The sequence below is a fragment of the Gobio gobio genome, assembly GCF_949357685.1.
Source record: "Gobio gobio genome assembly, chromosome: 6".
Taxonomy (NCBI): domain Eukaryota; kingdom Metazoa; phylum Chordata; class Actinopteri; order Cypriniformes; family Gobionidae; genus Gobio; species Gobio gobio.
This window is the reverse complement of record NC_137102.1, coordinates 61,233,946-61,236,445: the sequence shown is the minus strand read 5'-3', so window position 1 is coordinate 61,236,445 and position 2,500 is coordinate 61,233,946. Positions and strand designations below refer to the sequence as shown.

Below are 2,500 nucleotides of genomic sequence, written 5' to 3'. Positions count from 1 at the left end.
ATCTACTTCCAGATTTCACATTTATTAATTGTGTTTCTTCATCACAGAGTGATGTCATCGGAGTGTCAAATAATCTCCATATTTAGGGCTGTATGAAATCTGTGACAGTTTTTCTCAAATTAATTTTTTTTGGACTCGTGTCTATAAAATATATACAATTTAACAACAATTACATATCTGTCATAATCCTGTGTTTGCGTCGCTCTCGTGTTTACATGCTACATGACGTGCGTGTCGTAGGCGGGGCTAAAGAGGTGATGATGTAGAAGTGGGCGTCGATCTTCTTCTGCAGAGGCGGTCCTTCATCTCACTGTGATGTCATAATGTGACAAATCCAAAACGAGCTGTTTTCTGAGCTTGGTTTCAATAAAAGTTTTGAAACTTTTGACATATCCGAGGTTATTGTACTATGAAAATATCATAAGATCAAGGGAAATATGATTTCTCAATGTCATTGACAGTGTTATTTTAGTTTTATTAATATTTTTAATTAGTTTTTTACATTTTAGTTTTCATGTTAATTTTAGTTTAATTTTTAGTCATTTTGTTATGGGCTTTCGTCATTTTATTAGTTTTTTTTTATTTTTAATATTGCTATTTGTGTTTAATTTATTTTGTTTCGGTTTCAGTTTTATACATTTCCAATCAATAATTGTGTAACTTATTTCTGTTTATTTCTAAGGTGACATTTATTCATTTTAGTTTAGATCGTTTTTCAACTAATATTTATGTTATTTCAGCTTTTAATACTTTTAGTTTTAGTTAATGATAATAACAGTTAGAAACTAATACAGTTTTATTAATATTTTGAGTTTTATATTGTCCATTTTATTTTAGTTCATGTTTTTGTCATTTTTATTATTAATTTGATTATATTTGGGGGGGGTTTTCAATATAAAAAATATATTGACATTTTTTAGTTTTTGTTAATTAAGTTAAATACATTTTATAAAATGTATTTAAGTTAAACTAAATAAAGCAATAACCTCTATGTCAAAAGATCAAGGGAAATATGATTTCTCAATATCATTGAGATCAGTGTTATTTTAGTTTTATTAATATTTTTTATTTGTTTTATTAATTTTAGTTTTCATGTTAATTTTAGTAAAATTTTAGTCGTTTCGTAATGTGCTTTCGTAATTTTATTAAAATGTTTAATATTGCTATTTGGGTTTAATTTATTTTTATTTTGGTTTCAGTTTTTTACATATCTCCAAACAATAATTTTAGAACTTATCTCTGTTTATTTCTAAGGCCACGTTTATTCAGTTTCATTTAGAAAATTAATATTTATATTTTACTTCAGCTTTATTTCTATTAACAGATATTTTTAATATCTTTAGTTAATGATGATGAATAGTTTAAAAACATCATATTTATTTATATTTTGTGTTTTATACTCCATTATATTTTAGTTAATGCTTTAGTCTTTTTTTTTTAATTAATTTTGTGTTTTTAATACAAATATGTCAATATAGTTTTAATTCATTTTTGATAATAATTTAATTAATTTTAGTACATCAAGTTAAACTAAATAAAGAGAAACGTTTCTTTGGCTGTAATGAAATAAATTGAATGTTTTTTTATATATATTTCCAGGGTCATGTTTTTATGGTTGTAATATCCGTGTGTGAGCGCAGTCATAATCTGTGTGTGTGTGTGTGTGTGTGTGTGTGTGTCAGGATTCGGAGAGTGTGGAGATCATGCTGGGAGTGTGTTCCAGTGGCCTCCTCGTCTACAGAGATAAACTCCGCATCAATCGCTTCGCCTGGCCCAAAATCCTCAAGATCTCCTACAAGAGGAACAACTTCTACATCAAGGTCCGGCCGGGAGAGGTGAGGGCGTGCGTGCGTGCTTTTGTGTGTGTGTGTGTGTGTGTGTGTGTGTGTGTGTGTGTGTGTGTGTGTGTGTGTGTGTGTGTGTGTGTGTGTGTGTGTGTGTGTGTGTGTGTGTGTGTGTGTGTGTGTGTGTGTGTGTGTGTGTGTGTGTGTGTGTGTGTGTGTGTGTGTGTGTGTGTGTGTGTGTGTGTGTGTGTGTGTGAGATCTGAAGCGTGTGTGTTCTGTGTTCACAGCTGGAACAGTTCGAGAGCACAATCGGCTTTAAACTGCCCAATCACAAAGCAGCAAAGAGACTGTGGAAGGTGTGTGTGGAGCATCACACGTTCTTCAGGTGAGAGCCGTCCGTCTGGAGTGTGTGTGAGCGGCTCGGAGTGTGTGTGGTCTCTGACTGGTGTTCTGATTCTGCTGTCCTGATAGGCTGGTGTCCCCTGAGGCTCCGCCCAAACGCTTCCTGACTTTGGGCTCTAAGTTCCGCTACAGCGGCCGAACTCAAGCTCAGACACGCAGAGCCAGTGCTCAGATCGCACGAGCAGCTCCACAGTTCCAGCGGAGGAACACCGTCACTGCCAGCATGGACAGCAGTACGCCACACACACACACACACACACACACACACACACACACACACACACACACACACACACACACACACACTCATTCA

The 2,500-nt window shown here is 34.4% G+C and overlaps 1 protein-coding gene across 12 annotated transcripts in view; it reads left to right on the top strand.

Annotated features, from left to right (window-relative positions):
• LOC307128139 (uncharacterized protein) overlaps positions 1-2,500 on the top strand; it is a 106,876-nt gene that overhangs the window by 61,900 nt on the left and 42,476 nt on the right. For all 12 annotated transcript variants that reach the window (XM_079819765.1, XM_079819763.1, XM_079819770.1 and 9 more), the window contains 3 exons: positions 1,683-1,835; positions 2,073-2,170; positions 2,257-2,420. In XM_079819765.1, coding sequence (XP_079675891.1) covers positions 1,683-1,835; positions 2,073-2,170; positions 2,257-2,420 — 415 coding nt within the window. The remainder of the gene's footprint in view (positions 1-1,682; positions 1,836-2,072; positions 2,171-2,256; positions 2,421-2,500) is intronic.